Source organism: Plodia interpunctella, chromosome 21 (genome assembly GCF_027563975.2).
Source record: "Plodia interpunctella isolate USDA-ARS_2022_Savannah chromosome 21, ilPloInte3.2, whole genome shotgun sequence".
NCBI classification, from domain to species: domain Eukaryota; kingdom Metazoa; phylum Arthropoda; class Insecta; order Lepidoptera; family Pyralidae; genus Plodia; species Plodia interpunctella.
The window spans coordinates 6122461-6146386 of NC_071314.1; the positions used below are offsets into that span (position 1 = coordinate 6122461).

General features: G+C 37.1%; 1 protein-coding gene across 2 annotated transcripts; it reads left to right on the plus strand.

The window, feature by feature from the left end:
• The first annotated feature begins 359 nt into the window (after nt 1–359).
• LOC128679442 (fatty acid synthase-like) lies at nt 360–23873 on the plus strand. Of its 2 annotated transcripts, none has more exons than XM_053761707.2 (40): nt 360–438; nt 1382–1530; nt 2570–2762; nt 3853–3973; nt 4424–4627; nt 4990–5106; nt 5206–5384; nt 5768–5910; nt 6444–6647; nt 7275–7461; nt 8086–8245; nt 8483–8652; nt 9071–9222; nt 9396–9579; nt 10013–10161; nt 10394–10578; nt 11060–11179; nt 11576–11685; nt 12033–12223; nt 12610–12767; nt 13485–13739; nt 14109–14220; nt 14302–14538; nt 14633–15064; nt 15311–15457; nt 15678–15787; nt 15993–16143; nt 17027–17198; nt 17677–17789; nt 17992–18150; nt 18405–18577; nt 18704–18811; nt 19198–19389; nt 19992–20100; nt 20367–20496; nt 21072–21222; nt 21576–21723; nt 22459–22635; nt 22865–22967; nt 23160–23873. In XM_053761707.2, the coding sequence occupies exons 2-40, from the start codon at nt 1399–1401 to the stop codon at nt 23723–23725; spliced, it is 6804 nt and encodes a 2267-aa protein (XP_053617682.1). In that variant the 5' UTR covers nt 360–438; nt 1382–1398; the 3' UTR covers nt 23726–23873. The 2 variants fall into 2 exon arrangements, with proteins under 2 accessions (XP_053617682.1, XP_053617683.1); XM_053761708.1 differs by having other exon boundaries at nt 370–438; nt 1385–1530.
• Nucleotides 23874–23926: the final 53 nt, after the last annotated feature.

Here is a 23926-nt window from a genome sequence, read left to right on the forward strand (position 1 = left end):
GTGAATTTCCCACGGGACATTGATTTTTCCGGGATGAAAGGTACCCTACGTCCCTCTCCATACTTTAAAGTACATGTGTGCAAAATTTCAAGAAGATTGGTTGAGTAGAAAGAGCGTGAAGAGGTAACAAACCAACTCACTTTCGCATTTATAATATTAGTTAGGATGTCTGCTTTAAGAGGGCTTGAATAACAGATCTGATCTGATAATCTCAGTGTTCAGCTCTTTAAAGAAATAGCTTTTTATCGTGTTTTATTTTAGTCAGTTCTCCTCACTGTACCTAATGATTGACATTTGTTAATTAATTAAGTAATTCATTTGTATAAAAAATGCGCCATCTATGAATAATAAATTATAGGATAACCTTGTAAAAAATAGCTATCCTGTTATTTCTGTTGCGGTTTCCTGGGTAGGCGAACGCGTACTGTAAGCAAGCAGGTAGGTACAAATAAGTACGTAATTGTTTTTTTAGACTTTATCTCCAAAAACAAGAGGTGTAAAATGGTTAAGACGCCCGCCTGTGGATCGAAAGGAACCAGGTTCTAATTGTTATACCAATATGACTCATATAAATAGTAGTTCTCATAGACCATCACCTGCTTCCGGTGAAGGAAAACACCGTGAGGAAACCTGCACACTGGTTCATTATTAACTTGTGTGTGAAATGGAGAAGGCAATAGCAAACCACTCCATTAATAGAGCCAAGAAAGTTGTTGTGTGTGTTTCATTCCACGTAATGACCACGTCCTACATTTAAATCACCTGCCTGATTTTACGTCAGCCGTCTTCTAAGGGCTAGTTGAGGATAAGCCAATTACTTGAATGTTGATTGATAATGCTAGTTCAATTAATGATCGGCCTAGGCGTTCAATTGAATGCTGGTGTTTAATGAACGAGCTAGCCTTTCAATTAAATGGCTTATTTAACCAGATGGCTGCGACATATATATGACATTAGCTGCGCCCCGGAGCTTCGCTCCCGTGGGAATTTCGTGATAAAAACGCCAATGTGTTATTCCAGATTTCTACCCAGGTTATATTCTACCAAATTTCATAACAACCTGACCGAGATTTTGCGTGAAAATTTTCATTCGCATTTATAATAATAATGGGATTAAAAAAGTAATAAAGTTTTTAGGTTTGTGTTAGGTTTTGTCTACCTCTGCAAAATTTCATCAAAATGCGCCCAGTAATTTTTAAGATTATTCTTACAAAGAAAGAAACAAATATACTAAACTTAAATATACTAAACATTAGTATATTAGGATAGTTATGGATATGGAAACAGAAATAAAGAACCATACAAACATAAGATTCTCTGCATCTCCGCTCCGCACCGCGCCTATCGCGGTGTCGCTTAATAATCGCTTTATTATAACCAGCAGAACACTACGGAGTCATGACGCCAGTCCCCCAAGAACCAGTGCAGCATGAGAGACCGGTCAGGGACCGCGTGGTCATCTCAGGCATGTCCGGGCTCTACCCCAACGCCCACAATGTTGAGGAGTTTGCCGATATCCTGTACAACAAGGTAATTATGATTTGAATACATATTTCTCATAGTGGGGAAGCGTAGGGGGGCGGCCAGAGGCGCCCCGCTCTTTTTATAGAGGCGGCAAAAATGATAAAAATATTTGGACCAATTCATATTTTTACTACTTACTAACTATAAATTTTGACCGATTGAATAAAGCATGGTAGTAGCTACAAAATAATAATATCATTACCAAAGGATTAAGAAGAGGATTCCCCGTATTTTATGTTGTGTTAACGTTTTTCGGTTGAGGAAACTCAGCCGTAAAACCCAGGAACTACAACTAATTTTTCATCTCTTGTCTACTATGTATTCTAAGTAGTGAGATAGCATCAAGGTCAGTTAGTTCATCGAATAATATGAGTTAGGTATACGATAACTATAACAGAATGAAAGATAAAATTCAATATTATGTTATATTACCCACAATTAAATAGTAAGTATAACTTCGCATAACTGCGAATAAGCATCAGCAAGAGTTTGCCCTTGGAATTAGTACTTAGGTACTCGGTACGTAGTACTTACTAATTCCATGGATTTACCTCTTCTGCCAAGTTCAGGCAGCGCATGACGTTATTATAATAAAAATAAACCTATTTATTAAACTTATTTAATTATATTCATCTTATGTCAATGAGTAGGTATAATACTTTTCCGTCCGGTGCATATTTCATGCGCTCACTCCTTTTTTAAATAATTTGTATTTAAACGTACGTGTACATTACATTTTAAAGAAAATGAATTTTTTGTTTTTTTTTTTTTAATTTGAATTTTATTTAACATAATATACTTACTTAACTAGCGTCCCAGCCCGGCTTCGCTCGGGTAAAGACATAATAAATTATACACTTAAACCTTCCTCAGGATCCGCATTATCTATTGGTGAAAACGGCATGAAAATCCGTGAAAAGTAGTTTTTGAATTTCGCTAACAGACAGAGAGACGCGGCAGAGGAATTTTTTTTATATTATATGTACCTAAGGATTACAAAAACAACTATAATTCAAATCTGTGAATAATCCTAAATCAAATCTAGGTGAACCCAGTGTCCGACGACCACAAACGCTGGTCGTATCAGCATCCTGAGGCTAGCCAGCATATCGGAGCAGTTCCTGACCTCCACCTGTTCGACTCCCAGTTCTTCAAGGTCCACAGGAAGCTCGGCCTAAACATGGACCCCATGAGTCGCAAGATCTTGGAGGAGTCTTACAAAGCTATTTACGATGCAGGTAATATAAATACAGGGTTTCTAACGCATAACCTTCCGAAAAGGCGCATAAGGTACACAGAAACTAACATCTTTTGTTGTACGACTTTTGTCTAAACGTAATAAATACAAAAATCCTTTTTTAGCTTTAATGTCGTTTCTATAAAACGTTTAACTCTATGTACGATTCCGCTACTGTGTACTGTCTCGACCTATGGTCTCGACCGTTTTGCTATTACATAGAGTTATGATGTGTAGAATCACAAATTAGATTGATTTTTTTTATATGATAAAAAAACTACGAATCACGAAACGTCGTAGAATAAAAGTTGCTTGTTTTAGTCTTCAGGAGGTTTTGCGTTTGATACCAGTAACCCTGTACAATGCTACATTTTTCTCTCATCATGCCCAGCTGTCATAGGTACCATCAAATTTTACGGAACGATTCAAATGCAGCGCAGTTCAATTTAGCAAGCTAAAATGAATCGCATCCATACTAAAAATCAACTTGATTTGCGATGCAGATCAGAGTTTAGGTCCTGAATTGGATTGCATTAAGAGATGATGGTAAGCTTCCAGGGTGCGATGTACTCGTATACCTATACGATACATAATTCTATCGCCGAACTCAGACAGTAGCCGACCTACTCATGTGACGCGAATGAATAAACATTTTCAAATTTATTTAAAACTTAATTGCACAAAAAAAAAATGTACAAATGGTGGATTTAACGCCATAATATGACGGCATTCTCTACCAGTCGACCATCAGTACCTAAATGTAAATTCCCAAGTATCAACAACCTCGGTGGGATAGTGCTAAAGTGCTTGCCTCAGAAACAAGAGGTCTCGGGTTCGATCCCCGGTCGGGTCATGATGGAAAATGATGTTTTTCTGATTGGCCCGGGATGTTTATCTATATATGTATTTGTTATAAAATATAGTACCCTTGAGTTAGTATCCCATAACACAAGTCTTGAACTTACTTTGTGGCTTGCTCAATCTGTGTGATTTGTCCTTATATAGGTACTTATTTATTTAAAAATAAAAATAATAAAAAAAAGTATGCGAGGTTCCGTTCATTTTTTCTCAAATGACCAATCTGCTTATAGGCTTGAGTCCTGAACATCTATCCGGCAAGAAGATTGGAGTATACATTGGAACTTGTTTCTCGGAGACGGAAAAGGCTTGCTTCTACGTCGCATCAATTAGGACAGGGTTTGGAATCCCAGGGTTAGTATATAAAGTACCTAATAATCGATTACGAGACGATATCTGTATGTTTAAAAAATATATCAGGGCGTTAATCCACCTCAACTTTTATACGTGTGCCAAAAGCCAAGACTTCATGCTACGCCGATTTATTGATATCGCTTTTGTTAGCTACGAAAAAGAAAGGCACAATAACAATTCGTATATGCATCGCCTGTCGCGACAAACTTCATGAAAAATTTGCGCTAGTAGTTATTATGGAGAAGAAAATAATCAATAAATGTTATGAAGTAAGATAAATAGTTGAAGAATGAGGCGGCAAAAAAGGCGAAATATATTATGTACTTATTCTTTAGCTCACCCTTTATTCAATTTTAGTTCACGTTCTAATGGACATACACTATAGACTATTGATAGATCACATCAATGTGCGCTTTTAAAAAGTACAATTGTTTTTTTGTTTCCATGCAGATGCAGTAAAACCATGTTCGCGAACCGTATCTCTTATTGGCTAAATGGGAAGGGACCATCTCATGCCATCGACCAATCATGTTGCAGCTCGACGGCTGCTGTAGAAGAGGCGTACAAATCTATCATTAGAGGAGAGTGCGAAGCTGCTATAGCTGGAGGCTGCAGCTTGTGCCTTCACCCCCAATCTTCCATTCATTATAGAAAGTTAGTGTCCCTGGTAGGGTCACAATGTAACGTTGAGATTTAGAGGCGTAGGCGGAGAAGAATTACAGAAGTTTCCTGATAGGGTCTCATGTAGTGTAAAGAGGCGAATGAAGTCAGATAAAAACTTGAACCACAAAAATGCAATTTTGAATATGAATGCGACTATTAACTATTAGAAAGCGGAAGTCGTAAAAGCCATGTCACAATGAATACAACTTAATTCTTATAATGTTAGCAATTATTATAATAACACACTAGTTAAGGAGAAAGAGCATTTTGCAGGATCTGCTGATATGTAACAAACACTACGTAACTTATCTTAGATTAAAGAAAAAACATGTGATATTTATGTTACTTTTCAGGATCACAAAATTATCCAATGATGGCAGAACAAAATCTTATGACCAAAACGCTGAAGGATTTGCTAGATCCGATGCAATAGGGGTCCTGTTTCTTCAAAAAGCTCAAGATGCGTTAAGGTATTTTTAGTTTAATGTATCTATTTATTTATGAATATCTACATGTCTAGTTGTGAATTGTTATTAATTTAATTAAATAATAACAAATTTATATTACAGAATTTATGCAGAAGTGGTCCATATAAAAAATTCGTTTCTTGGTACAAAGGAGGGAACGATCGGTCCAAAATTTGGCTTCGATCGGGACTCTGTCAAGATGGCTAATTTTATTAAGAAGGTTTATGACGAGTGCCACATCCCGCCTTCTGTTGTGGAATACGTAGAAGGATTCGGATCAGGTAAGACGTCGTATTTATAAGAAACTGTTAGAGTTATGTACGTAGGACCCACACGTTTATATAAACCTTAGTGTTAGCATTAACACACTCGATGATGCACTGTTTGCAGTGTTTTATGCAGAAGAAGTTGTGGATACTAATCTACATTGTATTTAAATTTTATTTTTAAGGTTCAAATTTTATAAATCAAATTGAAGATGTTAGAAAATTTATGTCAGAATTCAATATTCCACGTTTGCGTGCGTAATTTGTGTGACATGATGGCTCATTCCACTTTGATCCATCTACTGGGAATACTGGACACTTTTTTGCTGAAGAATAAACAAGATAAATATTCGGGTGAGAGAATGAGAGAGATTTTCAAAAGGTTGTAATAATTGCAGCTGATCCAGATGCCGACAAAAGTGAATTGGAAGCTTTAGCTGCAGTGTTCAAACGAGACAAGGAAGATCCTCTGTTGATTGGCAGTGTGATGTCAAATGTGGGCTACACAGAAGCTGGGAGTGGAGTTACGGCTATTACAAAAGTTGGTTTGCAACATTTATCAACTTATATCTGAATTAGTTCTTGTACAAACGTACTAACGTTAACGTAACGTGTACTGTAGGTATCTAATTTTACAAATTGTATTAGTTTCTTCCACCTGTAATTAAGTTTTTCACGTCATTTAACCCCTTTCCACAAGTTAGATTGTTTGTGTAGTTTATGCCAACGACCTTCACCAATGCTATGTAGATCGATGCGTAGTCTTAAAGATCTAAGCATATTGATAGATAGACAGCGGGAAGCGACTTTATTTTATACTAGCTTTTGCCCACAACTTCGTATGTGAGTAAAAATCCGTTTCCCCTGGGAATTTCAGGAAATCCCTTTTTAGTGCTCCACTACACCCCCCAGGGGACCTACATGCCAATTTTCAGCTTCCTATGCCTAGTAGTTTCGGCTGTACGTTGTCTGTCAGTCAGTCACACAGTAACGGAAGAGTTTTATATATATTGATAATTGATAATACTATGTAATAAAGTGCTTACAACATTTTTGTATAATTCGTATTTACAGGTGCTACTAGGATACCATAAAGGCGAGCTGGCAGGGAACTTAAATTTCGAGACTCCTCGCCAAGATGTAGAAGCGATGCGAGATGGTCGTCTGAAGGTGCTCAGCGACCATCATAAATTCAGGAGGTCCTACGTTGCTATAAACGGACTGTCCACTATGGGCGTCAACTCCCACGTTGTGCTGCACGGGAACTATAAGCCTAAGGTTAGTTTCATCTCCATCTCAGCCGGAATAATCCTCGGCTGTTGCCCTCTCCTACATACTTACCCAATTACCGGCCTGCCAAACCTTATAAAATATCTTTGTAAACAATATAACAATGTACAAATTTTCAAATAAGAAAGTACAAAGGTGCGGCTTATATCTATGGACATTTATTTATTTATTTATCAATTTATGTACACAAAAAACTTAAAATATAAATTACATTATAAAAATGAGTACAAGAGAGCTACTTATTTCAAATGAAATCTCTTCCAGTAGACCCGTGAGAGGAGATGTGGTACATAGAGGCAGACTGGCGTGTGCATAAAATATAACTAAAAAAGAAAAAAGAAAAGACAAGAAAACGAAAACTTAAATTCAAAAATAAAATACACATACATACAAATATTATACATAAATACATATTCTTCCAGTATACCGAATAAACTTATCACAAAATGAAAAAGAAACAATATTACTTACTAAATAAAAGTCGATGAATTTGGCCATAGATGGAAAGAGGAATTTTATATGCCAGTTTGCTATCCAGATTTCAAATATCAAAAGTGCGAACAGTTGATTCAGTTTCATCGGAGACCATGATAAACAACTTCTTCTTCTCTCCAGGATCTGAAACGTTACAAGTCGAGGATACCGCGCCTTGTGACAATGTCAGGGAGAACTGACTCGGCTGTGAGCGAGATGGTGGCGCAGCTGAAGAGTAAACCCGTCGACCCTGAGCAGTTGGCGCTCCTCCACAACATACACACCAAAGCTATCTCCGGACATTTGGGCAGGGGTTACATGATTTTCGGTAAGCATTCATAGATTGATACTATGACACTGCAAAGTTGCATGTAGATATTGACAGTTAAATAGGTTTACCAGTATTACACGTTAAGGCTCCCGAATAAGACGATCGATCATCGGTCTGATGCTTACAATGGCGTCTTTAACAACGGAATAAATCAACATCTGTCGACTCTTTTACTCACCTCCTCTTTTCCCTGTCTTAAACCTGAGGTAAGTTTGCGCTGAGTCATATCCTGCCAAATGCACTACATCCTTTTCTTTGACCTTCCTCTACATATTTTTCTGTTAAATTCCAATTCTCATTACGTTATCATCTTCCCTTCTCATGACATGAAATTAAAGATTCCCGATTTTTATAGGTGCTAACTCCACACTAAAATACAACTACTCATCCAAGTCACTCAACGCTACCATCTCGACAATCTCATCTCCGCCACATGCAGTCACCTTCTGTTACGTTGCTCGAAATTCAAAAGATATACATAATATAGACTTGTACGTACATATATTTTTTTAAAGTGTTCTTTTGTCTATGCTCCATAACCATGGAAAATATCAGGAATACACTCAGATGAAAGGGAGAACATAAAGGCCGTTGACTAATACAATCATTTGTTTTTGTTAGACAATGAAAAAGATGAAACAGTATGCCTGTCAGAGAAGGTAGACTATTACGATGACGCCAAGCGCCCCCTGGTGTTCGTGTACAGCGGCATGGGGTCGCAGTGGGCCGGCATGGGCGCGCAACTTATGAGGATACCGATCTTCTCCGCAGCCATTGAACGGTGAATATTGAATATATTTATTTATTGCTATTGCAATTTTTCAGCCGAAACCGAAAGATCAAAACCGAAACAGAACTTTCAGTCGGCCACTAAACATAATTAAATATCATTAAAAAATAAGAGGCTTTTATAGGTCGTCGACTATTTATTAAAATTCAAACTAAAATTTTACAGATGCTCAGTGACCATTTAAATTTGATCCTGTGTGATTAAACTTGTAAGTTAATCAATTTTCAGCTGTGACCGAGTGTTGCGGCTCAAGGGCCTCGATATCGTCGACATAATAACGTCTCCTGAGAAGACCACCTTCAACAATATCCTCCATTCTTTCGTCGGTATCGCTGCTGTGCAGATTGGCCTCACTGATGTCTTGAAGGCTATTGGACTTGAGCCTGACTTCATTATAGGTAACATTAATAAACACAATAAAATCAATATGTCGTAAAATTTTGAGGTGGTTTGGCCATGTTGAGAGGATAGATGAGAGGAGACTGACGAAAGATATACATATGGATGTATGGCTAACTGCGCCCCGGGGCTTCGCTCCAGTGGGAATTTCGTGATAAAACGTACTTTATGTTATTCCAGGTAAAACATATATATTCGTAAAATTTCATGGACGGGTTAAATTTCACAAACACGTCCATTAAATTTTGCGTGAAAAAGTAACGCAAGAAATGAAGTTTTAAGTCTACAGAAATACAAATGACGAATGAAATACAAACGTCAGACAGGCGGCGCGGCGATGGGTTATAAAATCAGTGCCGAATCATTAAAGGCTTATTTTTACGCGGGACTAATATAATAGAGAAAAATGTGTTTCAGGTCACAGTGTGGGTGAACTAGGCTGCGCGTACGCAGATGGATGCTTCACCGCAGAGGAGATGATTCTGTCTGCTTACAGCCGCGGACTGGTCTCCTTGCAGACGCCGTTCATTAAAGGTTCTATGGCAGCTGTTGGCATCGGCTATCAGAAGGTAATGCCATTTTTTCCCTGCTGGCTGATAGAGTAATAGACTATATGTAACATTAGCTACACCCAGCCATCGATTGAGTCAATAGACTCAATTCCACCAACAACGAACTTATTTGTCTAGCTAAATGTACTACTACCTCTAAAATAGCTAAGATTTGATACTGTAAATTTCAGATCAAAGACATGTGCCCCCCGGAGATCGAGGTGGCCTGTCACAACGGTCCTGACTCCTGCACCATATCAGGGCCTCAGGACGTGATGAAGGAGTTCGTTGCAAAATTGACAGACGAACAAATTTTCGCCAAGGAAGTCCCATGTTCAAACATCGCGTATCATTCGCGGTATATTGCGGAAGCAGGTAAGTGATATTTAATGAACCACATGATAAGTTATAACACTGTAGGTGTTGTCGAAATATAATTTCTGAGTACTATATTATATATATTAATCTTTTGACCTTCCTTTCTTATCGCGTTTGTTATTGCTACCACTGAAGGGCTACCATGAAATATAAAATACGGAACACGTCATGACGTCCACACGTTCTCTTTTTTTTACACGATGCGTGCACGATTTGGAAAAAGAGACATCATGCGGTCGTTATTGACGTGCTACGTGTAAGCCTTCAGATGCTAAATTTTCAGATTACCTAAATGCATAATGGCAACGCATGCATGCAATGGTATAATATTATAATAGTGTGTCCATAAAATTATGGACAGTTTAAACTTTTGCTGAGTCGCGTCCATAGATAAAAGAAAAATATAATATGTTGCATCCATTTATTCTAGGTCCAGCACTCAGGCAATATTTGTCCGATGTGATCAAGTCCCCGAAGGCTCGCAGTGAACGTTGGTTGTCGTCTTCAGTTCCCGTAGACAAGTGGGATCAGCCTTTAGCCAAGATGTCATCGGCTGAATATCATACCAATAATCTGTTGGTGAGTCTAGTCTTAGAGGTCCTTGAAAACCATTAGATCACAGACTAGCGTCTTGGATATTATAATATTATACTTAGAAGTTTCATTACGTTTTATATATTAACTATAAAATGTAAAATTTGTCAATACTTACTAACCTAAAAAAAATGCGACGACAAGATAGTCCTATATTTTCTTATCGGCTTCCGATTTTCACCGACGATTGCAATAATATTTTATTTTTTGTCTTCAGAGTCCTGTATTATTCGAGGAGACCTCCCAACTGCTCCCGAAGAATGGAGTCATGGTGGAGATCGCCCCCCATGGGCTGCTGCAGGCCATCCTGAAGAGGTCCATGCCCGACACCTGCACGCAGATATCTATGACCAGACGCGACAGTCCAGATAATGTACTCAATGTCCTGAACGCTATTGGAAAGTACGTAATCTACTGAATAATATCTTTTAGTATATTTCCTCCTTTATTCCAAGATCTCTTCATCATTTCCTAATAGTTGACAAAAAGAAAAAGCTATTAGCATTGAGTTCGTCTCGCGCTGTTTTTGTCAACTCGCGTGAACAGCTGCGACCAATTACACTGCGGTCTTGTTGTCGTCGCGTCACAATGGCGCACTGTGATAAGTTAGCTGCGTCTCACTGTGAATCGACTCGATAATAAGAAGTGAAATGCAAACCCACACTTCGCCCTCTATTCATTATACTTTGACCTGGTGGTGACTTGCCTTGGGATAATTGAAAGACGCTCAATAGACTGCGTATCCAAATGGGCCATGTTGCAAGGACTTTTCAGATCCATTCGATGATTTGTATAAAATTTGATCTGAATTTGTTATCAAACAAACATTCAACAAGAAAAACGAAGCAAGAATGATGAATTGAATATATGATTTCCTTTGCAGGTTATATGTCATTGGCTATGTACCAAATGTGAGCATTCTGTACCCAAAAGTTGAGTTCCCCGTCTCCACGGGTACGCCATTTTTATCCAACTTAGTGCATTGGATGCATAGTGAGAAATGGTTAGTGTTTTTTTTATGATTAATTTTTATAATTGGCACACAAAAACTATCAATAGGTTTTTTTTTTTGTCTTTTTTATTTTTTAGGCTTAGTCAAAATTACTGTGCTGTTATTTACGGAATAATCTGAACAGATTATTTATAAAGAACTTTTTAAGTGCGTTTTAAAATTATATAGTATCTTTAAATTAATTCTTATGTAAGTGGCTATGTGTCTTTATGAGAAGAAAATTCTTTAAACTCAATAGATAAATACTTAATTGGCTACTTGCCTAGGAAGAAAAAAATACACAAAGGTATTTAAATAATCAAACTTTAATTGGCTATTCTCCAAGTGATGAACTCGTTTCAGATCTTTTTTTTAAATGTCAAAAACAAATTGTACTTTTTGTTCCAGGTCTATTTCTTTATACATGTCACCTCATAGGAACAAAGTGGCGTCTTGCACGTTTCCCATCTCCATTCATGATGATGATTACAGTTTTCTACGAGGCAATGTTATTAGAGGTAAGAAACCAGATTATCACGGAAGTAAAACTTTACACACATCTCAAACCAGCAGGCCTACACAACTTTTACGGAATGATTCAAATGCAACTCACAGTTCAATTTAGGAGACAGAATAGTATTGTTGTAAAAACTATCTTGATTGTACTAATGCAGATCAGTTTGTCAGACTGAGATCAGTTTGTTATGTACTTGTAATTGTGGGTTTGCTCCTTAGGATGTCCAAGGGAAACTAAAAAAATGCTGGCTTGATGTCGTCAATGATGATATGCGTGCCAATGGTCTGACAACTAGGAATGCCGACGATCCTAATTGTTAGACTGTAATGATTGTAATTATATTTACAGGAAAGATCTTATATCCATATGCTGCGGCCCTAGTCGCAGTATGGGACACCCTGGCGATGACGACGGAGCAGAAGAAGAAGCAATTCTCAGTACAGTTCAGTGATGTGCATCTATATGCACAGCCGATTCTCCACGATCGAAGAGCGTTTAAGATCCAAATCAATTTGCATAGAGGAACAGGGATGTTTGAAGTAAGTTGTGGCAACATCACATCATGGGCATGGAAAAGAAATTGAAATAATGATTGTCTTCTGTTTTATATTTATAGACACTGCTTACGATTCAGGTACCTACTTTCGTCGCATATTAATGTCTTTATCCTTGCATGTTTTAGTTGTATCCTAGGCAGAAATGCCTAAAGCCGAACCGCGTAAATATTTATTTTTAAATTTGGAAAATTCGGCCCTGATTTTATTGCCACTCTTGTTGTTAGATATTAACTGTCAAGGCTTTAAATCCCATACGACATCCACGAATTGATGTGCAAAGTTCTTATTATGGGCAGGATCAAATGTCAAAAAATATTTGATTATGTAAACCTGTATTACATAATCAAAGATTAACTATTTCTTTGTAGGTCCTAGACGGAGATTGTGTAGTTGCAACAGGGTACATAGTAGGCAAAATAGTGCCAGTCAAGAAGAATGTGGTGAGGCAAATACCGGAGTACAAAGGGATATATTTGCAGTCTAAAGAAGTTTACCAGCGACTTCAAAAGAGAAACTATACTTACAGGTTCTATCATATTTTATAATAGTTTTATCTTTATCGAGTGAGCAATTTGCTCACACTGTATCAGATTTTTTTTTACGACAATGACCTGACATGGCTTTTACGAATACCAACTTTTTGTGCCAGTAGACGCATTATAGCTTAACAGTCTACCAGTGTGCAGAATTCCTCGCAATGTTCTCTTTCATCGGAAGAAAATACTGAAATTGCCCTTGTTGTCAGATTCTTATACAAACTCTATGGCTTACGAGTAGAATAAGATTATTTTAATAACAGCACATCATAGTGTTAGATTCAATCTTACTCGGTTTTCAAGACTTAAACGAGTTCATTTAAGTAATTTTGTTAGTATATTTTGAAATTATTAACAGTTCGCATAATACTTAGTTAATGTGGTGTTGCTAATCTGAATCAGCTAAGTATTATAAAAAAGAGACATTTCTGCAATTATGTATTTGCTATATGATTATTCAATCGAGAAATAATGTCTTTTTTATACAATAGCTGAAAATTTGAGTAAAGAACTGTAATGTAAATGCTAAAGATAATTATATAAGTATTGATTATTATTTTATCATCCACAACCAAAAGAACAGTGCATACGTAAGCCTCTCTCATCTTGGGGATCGGTCTAATGTTAAATCTTATCCATATAGACCGATTAAATGCAGTTTTGCTCAAGCCTCTTTTAAAATCTTGTACTCGATACTTCTATTTCAGCGGTGAATTCCAAAGTATATCCGAAATGAGTGAGAATGGCAGCAAAGCTCGAATATTTTGGAACAACAATTGGACAACATTCATTGACGGCTTGCTCCAGCTTCAAGTTTTAAATCGCGAATATGATGGTGTCTCCGAAGTAGAAGTCATTAGAAGCATGAGTATCGATATCAAGGATCATCCCAAAAACTTTATTTATATCGACAAGCTGTGTCTTTTAGAAGCTGATTTTGTTCGACACTATGACATGCTGTGGTACGGTCAACTGAGTTACCTTTTTATATAAATAAACTCATCTAAGTAGATCGTAATACCATTTGTCTATCATCCGCTCAGCTCTATTTGCTTACCTACCTTTTTATATACATTTATTTAATTTTGCAATGCATTATTTTGCGTTTGTTTAACGTTTTTGTTACAATGTATTCCTGTTTAAAATACAATATTGTAGCATTTAGAATAAATAAAGAAAACAAATATTGAAGTACCTAGTAAGTAGTCTATGAATAAAACTTCTCAACAGCTCATATTTATGTTTAAATCCCTATTTAAGACTTATATTTCTTCTGTAAATTTCATAATAAAGGCTTAATCTATCTATTTTGATCTAAACTTATTTTTCAGTTGTGGCGGAATAATGATAGAAAGTGTTATGTTCAGAGATGTACCCTTAATAACACAAAATATTTCATTAAAATCTTTTAAATTTGTCCCCCGACACCGAGGAGAAAGTGAAGTGAGTTTTGATATCCAGACATTTTATTTTGTATGATCACATAATCATAAACTTTAATACACAATATTGAAATTATTTCAGGTAACTGAAACATTACAAGTTTATCATCAAATTATTCTGGAAAATATTAACAAAACATGTTTGAATGTTGTTAATATAGTTAATGTTTCTGATCTTGCATTGTCCAATAAAATCGAACAAATATTAAGAGGGGGTACTCATTCTAAATTAAGATTTATAAATGTCAATACAGAAACTATCAAATCATGCAGTACCATTGACGTGTTAATAGTTAAAAATTTGGCCATGGATGAAACTGTAAGTGACTGAAGTCTATAAGAATATGTAAGACGATGATGTGATTTCAACGTAAATATGTATTAGATTTTTGAAATAACGTTTTCTTTTCCAGATCATTAGATTACTCCACGATACTCTTCCACAAAACACATTTATCATAAACATTGAAGATAATTATAGTATCTCCAAAATGCGACCATCGAATCTTTACAAAGTGGTCGCTAGTTCAAACCACAAAGATATGAGATCTCAACTAATAAGATGGCGTCCTTTGGTTCCTCAATCTGGAGTAACAACTATAACAGTTCGAAATTCTTCAGATCTTCCTTTACTATCATCTTCGAGAGCTAACCTTCACACAGGTCACACCTTAGTCATTCTTACCTCATATCCGCAAATTCCTGGGCTCAAAGATCTTGTGGCGGCATGGCGGAAGGATGAAGATCGTAATCAAATTTATTTGATAGCCCTGAACCAGGCCGCTGAAAATCAAGATCTGATGCAGTTGCCGGATTTAGATTTAGCTTTCAATATTCTGAATAATGTGAGTTCTTTCAAAGGATTTTTTTTTTCTTTACAAAGTTTCACATTGTCCTTCTTCTTCGTCGAGTCCATCAGTGTAATCGCAACATTATGTTAACTCTTTTCGGAATAAAATTTTGCCACAGTTAGCGTGTTATTTGTGCCCTTAAAAGGTCTCCCAAGATACACGAATCTGGCATACAGGAAGATGATTCCTGTTAATGACTTTGTAACACGTGTCACTGATACATTATTTCTTCCCTTGTAGGGTGTATGGGGTGGGGAATATTCTCTTCCTTGCAATGTGAGCTCCGCTTCAACCGGAGTGGTGAAACTGCAAAGCCCGCGTCTAGGAGACATGAACTTGACGTGGGTGGAACAACCTTCGTTGAATGGACCTGGTATTCCCGTCACGGTATGATTCAACACTAATACATGGTGTGTGTACCTCTTTTACCGGACTTTATCCCATTTAATGTAAGTTTGGTAAAATGTCAGGATTTCCAATTTCCTCACCGCATTCAGTCAATCCATACTAATATTATAAATGACTATTCCGTTTCCACGGTTAAACAGCTGGACTCCACCTTATATTTAATGTATTTTGTCTTAACTTTTGGAATTATATCAATTAGGTTCACTACTGCAGTCTCAACCACCGTGACGCGAAACAAGCCTTAGGAGTCTCCAAAGACGATGTTGACATAAGATCTTATGCGATGGAGTTTAGCGGAGTCACCGACAGGTAGTTTTATAAAAAAATCCCAAGTGATGTTTCAAAGACTGCATTCGCCATGTTCACAGCCAGAGTGCAAGGTCGTTGAAACGTCAGCTACATTAAATATAGATTTATACTAAGTCCCGCTCTCCGATGTTTTTTAACTATCGCTAAAATCGTTGGCGAAAACCGCCTGAGCATTTTAGAAAGAGATGCATTAATATTTCCTCAGTGGAGAACGAGTGATGGGACTGGTTCCCTCTGGAGCAGCCAGTTCGCGCGTGCTAGCGATACCTGAACTCCTGTGGCCGGTGCCTGAACACTGGACCCTTGAGGACGCGGCCACAGTACCCCTGGCTTATGCGTTGATAATCTACATTTTGGTAAGTCATAATTTAGGCGATAGACACACGTGTGCGTAGTGCGCTTTACATCTCATCATCGATTCGGTTCGCATTGAGACGCAACGACAATCACACCGCATTGTGCAAATTGATTGAGTGAAAAGTGAAATAAATGCTAACTTTCGCCCTACAGTGTGGGCGGTTTTAAAAAGGGCCCGTGCAACATAAAATCGTCATTAAAAAAAATTTAATCCTACTCGTGCCTCATGTCTCATGTGTACATGTATAGGTACCTCTAATGCCACATGCTTTCAGTGAAGGAAAACATCATAAGAAAACCTGTATGACAGTTCACTAATGTGCATGCGATTACTTTCCGTTCGTAATCTAAAATGCTGGGTCGTAAAATAAATTTTACACCAGTGTTAGAAAAGAAGAAGAAATAAAAAAAAATGAAAACGAATATGTAGATATAGTTCCGATTGCGATTAGTGTATGAGTTATGTTTGCGTCTAATGGAAGAGACATTGCACAACATTGGCTTACATCATGTTGTAGTAGGAGCTAGGTGATTATGCTCGACCGCCACAAAGGGAAGATCTTCCGCACGCACGCACCGCACGGCTCCGACGGTGTCATGTCGGAGGTTGTATTTATGCTTTCAATCGAAAACGCACTGTCTGCGCGGTCTAGGCTTGTTAGCTGTCCATAGTGAGTCGACCGTCGTGCCATCTGTCCGTAGTGACCTGGATCACTTGTGTGGCTTTTTACATCTGCGCCGTTGTTCCTTGTTGATCCGTTGTGCATGTGGCGTGGTAGATGTCGTCGCCATAATGTGTTAGGTAGCTATCAATCTAATATTTAAAAGTAAATAAACATGAAACTATTTTCGGTTTATGTCGCAAAATGTTTTCTGCTCTAGTACGTCAAAGGGGCAACATGCAATATAAGGAGGTTGTTCGTTCACTGCGGCGCGGGGGGGCTGGGCCAGGCCGCCATCAACGTGGCCCTGGCACACGACATGCACGTGCTGACCACCGTCGGCAGTCTCAAGAAGAAGGAGTTCCTCTTGAAACTGTTCCCCAAGTTGAATGGTGAGTTTTTATTACTAAAACTCATTTAAGATATGTCGAGGCACTCCGGTAGCCACGTGTACAATTCATGACCGTGACCATCAGGTTTCTAGCATAATTAATTTATTGTCATCAAAACTAATCGTGTCTACAAAACTTCAGCTCAATTGGTCGAAGATATCGGCTTAAAACGTGATGCAACTCCACCCGAAAAAACTTAAAGTATTGCGTTAGCCAGAGGGCGGGTCCGTTCCAGAATGACAATTTACGAATAAACTTTAGCTTATTAGCGTCGTGAAATTTCTTTCAACTTCATTTTCCCTCGATCAGCACGACTCTTCTTAGTTCCGATGGAGGAAAATGCAAAACCCAGCTAACCATTAATATGGTCTATTCTACGCTTTACGGATACTGTTTGGGTAATCAATATACTTTTGGGTAGGTAATCAATGACGCAGTCTCAGAACAAATTTTATAAACATCGATTTCTTGTCATCAGCTGAAGATATTGGAAACTCGAGAGACCACACATTTGCGGACATGGTTCGGACGCGCACTAATGGTAAAAACTGCGATATAGCAATCAATTCACTCGAAGGTGCTTTGAAAAATGTAAGTATACCTAATATAACTGTGGTAAGGTAAAACGGTATAGGAACAGGCTAGTCTATTATGTAAACAAGTTTGGCAATTAGCTTTATCATAATATCTAAGATGCAATGTAGTGAAAAGGTCAAGGAGAATAAAGCAGCAGATTTAAATAAAACTTTTCTTCAAATCAATTCTGTTTAATTCTAATGATTTACCTTTCTAGGCAACCCTAAAAACGAGTGGTATTTATGGCTACGCCTTCGACTTCTCACAAATATCAAACGCTGAAGACTACGCCTTTGGAATGGACAACTTAACATTAAATAGATCGTATATTATCATGGATGCTTCCACACTATTTGCAAAAAAAAAAGTGGCTGAAGTAAGTCTTTAACACATTTTCACACAGTCTTTTTTAGTATAAAAGATAAACGTTAAAATAAGCCTAGACACAAATTAACAACATTCAAATGCCAAAAATCTAACTGCTAGATAGCAAGCAATACGATCTTTTATTTTAAAACCACGAAATTTTTAATAGGTATGAGATAAAAAATCAAGGCTCGAGCGGAAATCGAATATAATAATTCTAAATCTAATAAGCGAAATCGAATATTATAACGAATATTCTTTCAGATCGTCCAAACTATATTAGCTGACGGTATATCCAGAGGGTTTGTGATCCCTCTGACACGCGTGGTGTTCGGTCCGCAAGAAGCTGCGCGTGCGCTGAAGCTGATCGTTACAGGAAATAACTACGGCAGGGTGCTACTTAACATGCGTGACATTGATGTGCAAGCGCAACCTAGGTAGAAAAGGGATATAAATGAAATATTCTGACTGTATCAATGAAATATAATTTATTGATATCTTGACATGGATTTGTAATCTTAAAAAAAAACTGATATTGTACTAATTTCTTGTCTACATTTTAGGATTGCGTGCTCACCTGAGCACTGCCACCTCGTGGTAACGGATGATTATAGTTGTGGTGTCCAATGGATCAAGAGACTGGTAGACCGTGGGGCCAAAAGCGGTCTAATGTGAGTTGAAATTGACAATTTTAGCAAATTGGATGTTGTACTTACTTTCTAAATTGATACCCCTGATCCAAATTTAACTGTTTTTGTCTATGGGAAGTAGGTACTAGTTCTAATTTGATAATCAGTGAGTGAATCATTGTCGAAGTCGTGAAACTTTGCTTTCGCATAACTTCGGAAACTTATGAGCTATGAGTTTGAAATATTTAGGTTCTTGTGTACGATTATAGATAGTTTAGAACATTGAAATTATCGTCTTCTAGTGCTCACTAGAAGACGATAATTTCAATGTTCTAAAACTATCCAGTGGTTCTTAAATAGGTACACCAAAATACGAATTGGTTCCAGAAAATAATGGCCTATAATAAAAGTTGGTTTTAATTTTTTAGAAAGTGGATAAATCTTGACGTAAACCGTGGAGTAGATATGACGAGTACCAAGGGTGTGCTTGGATTGTTGAACGATTGCATCAAAGCCGGCCCAGTGGAGGGAATTTACATGATCTCTGCAAACGGAAAGATCAGCCAGAAGACTGTGGACTATTTGGACGTTATTTCGAGAAAATCTTGTCCAGGACTCAAGTATGTACCGATGTGTCAATTGATCCCCTATTCGCTAACCTATTCGTAATCGAATGACGTTTGCTGATTTTTCATATGCTCGTCATTCGATTTCGAATGGGGGATCCGTAATTACACTGCCTATCTCACCCTTCAAACCGCAACACATCAATGCAAGCACTGCTGTGCGATTCCGTAAAATTTGAACGTCACATCACTCACACTTGGCAAAACATTTTTACTTCTCCTGGCCTTGACCTTTATCTTTATTTTGCATTCTGTCAGTTACTTGCGATGTGATGTGATGTTCAAGCAGAATTGTGAACTGCTCGCGACGCTTGAGCTTGAGCAATTTGTAAATATTTGATTTGGCACCGACAGAGCGCTGACTCGAGTCAGGCGTAGAACACTCGTGTGTCAATGTGGATCTGCTGTTTGGCGGCTGGACCGACGTACAGACGACCTTTGTACCAAGATCTACCTTTGGTTTGCTTTATTTCCTCATTATATGATTCAACCAAGTCAGACAATACTCATTTATTAATTACACTAGTTATGTACTTACGCAGATTACCGTTGATTTTTCAGTATTCCACAAGCATTAGATTTAATTTTCTTTGTAGGTATTTTGCAATACTTAGCGATGACAACGCTTTGGGGCAAAAAAATTGCTCATCCCGAGCACATGACAAATTGCCAGCCATCAAGCTAATCTTACCTACGTTCAGCAAGGTATAGTATATCTCCATAGGTACTAACATCATGTTACAGATACAGATAGACTACTGCGGCACTGGACTGCGGGGGACATCGTTTTATAATATCTAAAGTAGGCGATACTTTGCTAGTCTATCGCCTATGAGAAAAATCTCCAATTTCTAGCCCGCTTACTTACTACTTAGGTTTAACTTTTGTAATTGCTGCTTTTTAACAGACTACAAATTATTTTTAAAAAGTGCCCATACGATTATCATAATAAATTTTGTCATTATAACCAGACGAACAGCATAAGCAACTCTCACATGGATGGAATTGAAAGAGCTATGCGTTCAAAAGGGACAGTACTTCTAATAGATACTCAGGAAGTGGGTGAATCATCAATGCTCGATCGGATCGCGTCTATAGCTGGTATGAAATATTTGTTTATATAATGAAATAAATATATAATTTTAATACATAGGAACCAAATAAAGAGAAAGTGATTGCAAAGGCGGATTTATTCCATGGACTTTACGAGTTAACGATCAGAAAACGAAATACTTATAAATACAGAAGGTAAAAGACAGAATACTGTCTAACTTCAATTTTTGCTTCAACAGCCTCCGAACAATACGAGAATTGCAATTTGCAATTGTTATAAACATCACCAAAAGATTTGTTGTGTGAAAGAAGTTAATTCAATGATTTTAATATAATTAATTTCAAAGTAATTGTGAGGTTAAAGTGAATTTAAAGCAAAATGTTATCCGGTTTCCTGGTTTACTGGTTGTTTGACAAAATGATCAAAATTATATCGTACATGGAATGTATGTCCATATGGCAAATACTCAACGTGTTTTATCGGTAGTTAAATGTTTGTATCTAGGTAATTTAATATTGATGATTTAGACATGTTCCGCAGAAACTCGAAAAGTTAAGTACAGCACCCGACCAAATAGAATGAATAATACTTATTTATATTAATGGCTTCAAAATTTTTTTAGAGATACAAATTCCGCCTGATGTTGATGGTAATACAACTCTAGAAGCACTAGGGCTTAAAGACATGAAAGTGAAAGCAATACATAAATATATAAGGGATACTTATAGTTTTTACATCCATGAAGAAAAGATCAAATCACTCTCGATCGATCGGTTAGTATTCGCTTTATTTGTGGCCTACGAATTGCATTGAAATTAAAAATAATAATTACTTAGGTATTACGTGGAAAAGTAATATTTGGTGGTATCTCAATATATAAGTTATTTCTGTTCTTATGTTGTCATGAGGGAGATCTTGTCGAAAATTTGATATCCATGCAATAGAATGCAGAAAACAAAATTTGTCATTAACGATCATTATCATCAAATTCAAAGCTGCTTTACGGCAGTACATATTATCTCGCTTTACAGTCAATTTTGCTCATAAGAATTGACCTGAAGATACTAACATAGTATGATTGTAATCATAAAGAAACCATACTGTTCAAAAACTTATCTTCCAACAGTCTCAAACAATATGAGTCAGAAGTAACAGAATCAGAGTATGAAGAAGTGGAAGGCATGGAGAACTTCTTCTTCAATGTGGACTCGGACGAACTCCTGGCAACCACCGAGATGGTGTTCCTGACCACGATGAGCAACACTTCTGCTATGGTTTGTTTTATTTGATCCCACGACACATCCTGGGGAATTTGCTGTAAACTCAGTAATCTGCATGGACCTAATTCATGGCACGTGCTCCGAATACAAGATTCATAGTCAAAATCCAAGCATTATTCAGAAATTAGACGTTCACAGGCTCCTTTTCAGGTCAAATTTTAAATTGTATTAGTATTTCTCAAAAACCTATAAACTATTGACTTTTCGGAACGGGTGATGCTGGGAAGAAATACCCAAAGAAACTCATTTAAATAGTCCTGGTCCCTGCCATGCCTTATATTTTTCATATATACTTCATATATACTATTGAATAGCTTACCATTATATTTTTCACGTAAATATTAACAATATTAATATGACTGTAGCTGTGTATTTTGTGTATACTACTTATCACGTACAGTCTGCCACAGAGAAATCTGAGCCTCCGCGATTTGAACACCATCTCTTTGGGGGTCAGATTTCTCTGTGGCAGACTGTACATCAAATGTCTGGTTATGCCACTTCCAAAAAGTGCAGGCTTGATGTCGTTAAGGATGCATGCCATTGGTCTGATTAAGGGCACCGAAAGACCATGGTAAGTGGAGAAGAAAAACTGCGCACACGAGCACAAAGACTAATAAAGATCTCTCTCTATTAGTCTTCTGTGCTCGTAGTCTACTCTGTAGGTCTGCTAGCAAAAACTTAGTCTGTCAATCACTTCAAAATATAAATTTATTGTTGTATTTTCAGAGAGGCGACGAATTCAACCTAAACGACACGTACTTATGCATAGTGCCGGGACTTGAGGGCCATAATAAGCGTTTCATAACGCTGTGCCAGTGGTTGAAACTGCCAGCCCTAGTTCTGCAGCCAGGGCTGGACCACTTGGAGGAGACCATTCCTGAAGTCGCTAGGAGATACGCTGAGGTATAGAATAGAATAAAATCATTTATTTGAAAGATTTACATACGGTAACGAATATTTTACTTATTGCACCGCTCCACAACAAACTATTTTTACTTTCAAAGCTGTTGCACAAATGAAACTCTTTCTTTTTAGCGAATTGTTATTGTAATATGATAAGAAAATAATAGTTCACTTTAACTTTTATTTTGCAATACAAATTGTAAATGTATATATATATATTCGTTTGCAGACGCTGATGAACAAAATTGGGCTTAAATCTTATTTTTACTTGATGGGCTACGAAAGTGGTGTCTTGGTAGCGTTGGAAATTGCAGCTATTTTGGAACAAAATGGTAAGATATCGTTCTAAATGTAAGTAATAAATAGACATGGATCAACGAAAAAGAAAACCAATAAGCGATATGAAACAAAAAAATGACTTTGACGCATTTAACATTCTTATTGTATAAAGATTGTGAAACAAATTACTTAGTTAAATAAGTTTTGTTTCCTTAATAATTTGTTACTTATTCATATTTCTACAGGTATGACAGGCACGGTATATTGTATCGGTGCAACCCCAAAAGACTTCAAAGCGACACTTGAGAAAAAATTAAAAAAATACAAAACAGAAGATGACTTACAAGACGCAGTAGTACAACACATGTTTACCATTATGGGTGGTGACGTGAAACATCTTATAGATCTAAATAAATGTAGTTCTTGGGATGAAAAGGTCCAAGCTTCTGTGAGAACTTTGGTTGGCCAAGTACCGCATTCAGCTCAATACGCTAAAGCCTTAATCAAAGCGGCATACTCGCGAATTCACCAAGTGAGAAATTACGAGATAAAACCATTCTGTCTGCAATCACAATTGATTCTAATTCGTGCCTTTGAACAGCCAGATAGTAATTTAGAAATGTATTCTAAGAAACCAGTGATTGTTTATGATCTTAAGGCACCGTTGTCGAATGCTGCTGCCGACTTGCGTTGTTCTAGTATCATTAATAGGCATTTGGATAAACATCTGCTCGAAGCCTTCAATGAGAAGAATATTTGCGACACGTATATAACGAACAGCGATACCTTTATGCAACACGATCAATCTTAGGGCAAATGTTGTTAACTGAATTTGCAATATTTGTAAGGTAGGTATAATGGATTCTCTCATGTTGATTACCAATTTGTTAGTGTTTCGGGTGATTTATTTATGATTCTTTAAGTAAGTTTAATATTTAAATAAAATTATGTGAATTGTTCTCCTTTTCTTTGTTTTTTCCCAGCTTATAGGATGTAAGAAAAGGCATTTAGA

Bases quoted from the DNA above. Each gene is read 5' to 3' on its own strand.
- LOC128679442 (XM_053761707.2), top strand. From the start codon at position 1,399: ATGACGCCAGTCCCCCAAGAACCAGTGCAGCATGAGAGACCGGTCAGG. The intron at 5,911-6,443 runs GTTGGTTTGCAA...TCGTATTTACAG, and splicing joins GAGTTACGGCTATTACAAAA to GTGCTACTAGGATACCATAA. The intron at 14,539-14,632 runs GTAAGTGACTGA...TTTCTTTTCCAG, and splicing joins ATTTGGCCATGGATGAAACT to ATCATTAGATTACTCCACGA.